General features: G+C 50.7%; 1 protein-coding gene across 1 annotated transcript in view; it reads left to right on the plus strand.

The window, feature by feature from the left end:
• Nucleotides 1–1,141, plus strand: part of LOC104992406 (boLa class II histocompatibility antigen, DQB*0101 beta chain-like) — a 10,112-nt gene that overhangs the window by 7,074 nt on the left and 1,897 nt on the right. The window contains exons 4-5 of the mRNA XM_010845271.1: nucleotides 232–591; nucleotides 1,067–1,138. Of these exons, the coding sequence (XP_010843573.1) occupies nucleotides 232–591; nucleotides 1,067–1,138 (432 nt within the window). The remainder of the gene's footprint in view (nucleotides 1–231; nucleotides 592–1,066; nucleotides 1,139–1,141) is intronic.

Raw genomic sequence — 1,141 nt, forward strand, 5'->3', positions numbered from 1 at the left:
ATTTTTTTTTTTTTAAATTTCACAAATAGTGGTATAATATAGCAATTTATAATTTTAAAATGCTCCATCATCAATTAGTATTGATAGAATAACTCCCATAGAGTGATTGCAATGATTTCTTGAGACTGAAAAGGAAACTGACCAATGTGTTTATTCAGTCTAATGAAGTGACTCAGCATGGATCTAAATCCAAGGCTTGGAATCCAAGGATCTTTCCACTCTGGTCCCAAGGAATGACTCCTGCCCGTGGCAGATGTGCTGTGCAGTCTCACATCTCACTGTGTCTTTTCCTGCCTGTTCCTCCCTCAGTGGAACCTACAGTGACCATCTTCCTGTCCAGGACAGAGGCTCTAAACCACCACAACCTGCTGGTCTGCTCGGTGACGGATTTCTATCCGGGCCAGATCAAGGTTCGGTGGTTCCGGAATGACTGGGAGGAGACAGCCGGCGTTGTGTCCACCCCTCTTATTAGGAATGGGGACTGGACCTTCCAGATCCTCGTGATGCTGGAGATGACCCCCCAGCGAGGAGATGTCTACACCTGCCGCGTGGAGCACCCCAGCCTCCAGAGCCCCATCATGGTGGAGTGGCGTAAGGGCACTTGGTTTCCTTTCACTGTGGGCCATACAGGACAGAGCAGACAGAGCTTCCCGGGTTCATACCATCTCACCTCTTGTCCCCAGCATCCCTACTGAAATCAGAGGACACAAGAGTGCTCATACCTCATAGCAGGGGCATTGGAAGAGCCTAATTACATTGTCTTTCCAGATAGTGAGCTCACTGCACACACCGTGGCCCCAGAGCCCCGCCCAGGGAGCTCTGCAGGATTGACAGGTCCAAGGTTATGCATGTGTCCTTGAGGGGCAAGGATCTGCTTTCCCTGCTCATTCACCTGCCTACTCTGTCCAAGGATCTTTTGCTGGGTCCCTCACTTGGGGGTGGTTAAAATGAAGAACTGAGTTCCCCTGGTACTTCCACTTCCTGTACCTCAGACTGGACTTCAGGATTCTCAAGGGACTCTGTGGCATGTGGAGACAAATGCTGACACTCAGGCTCTGCTTCCCAGGGGCGCAGTCTGAATCTGCCCAGAGCAAGATGCTGAGTGGTGTTGGGGGCTTCGTGCTGGGGCTGATCTTCCTTG

Source organism: Bison bison, unplaced genomic scaffold, assembly GCF_000754665.1.
Source record: "Bison bison bison isolate TAMUID 2011002044 unplaced genomic scaffold, Bison_UMD1.0 scf7180017864214, whole genome shotgun sequence".
Lineage (NCBI taxonomy): Eukaryota > Metazoa > Chordata > Mammalia > Artiodactyla > Bovidae > Bison > Bison bison.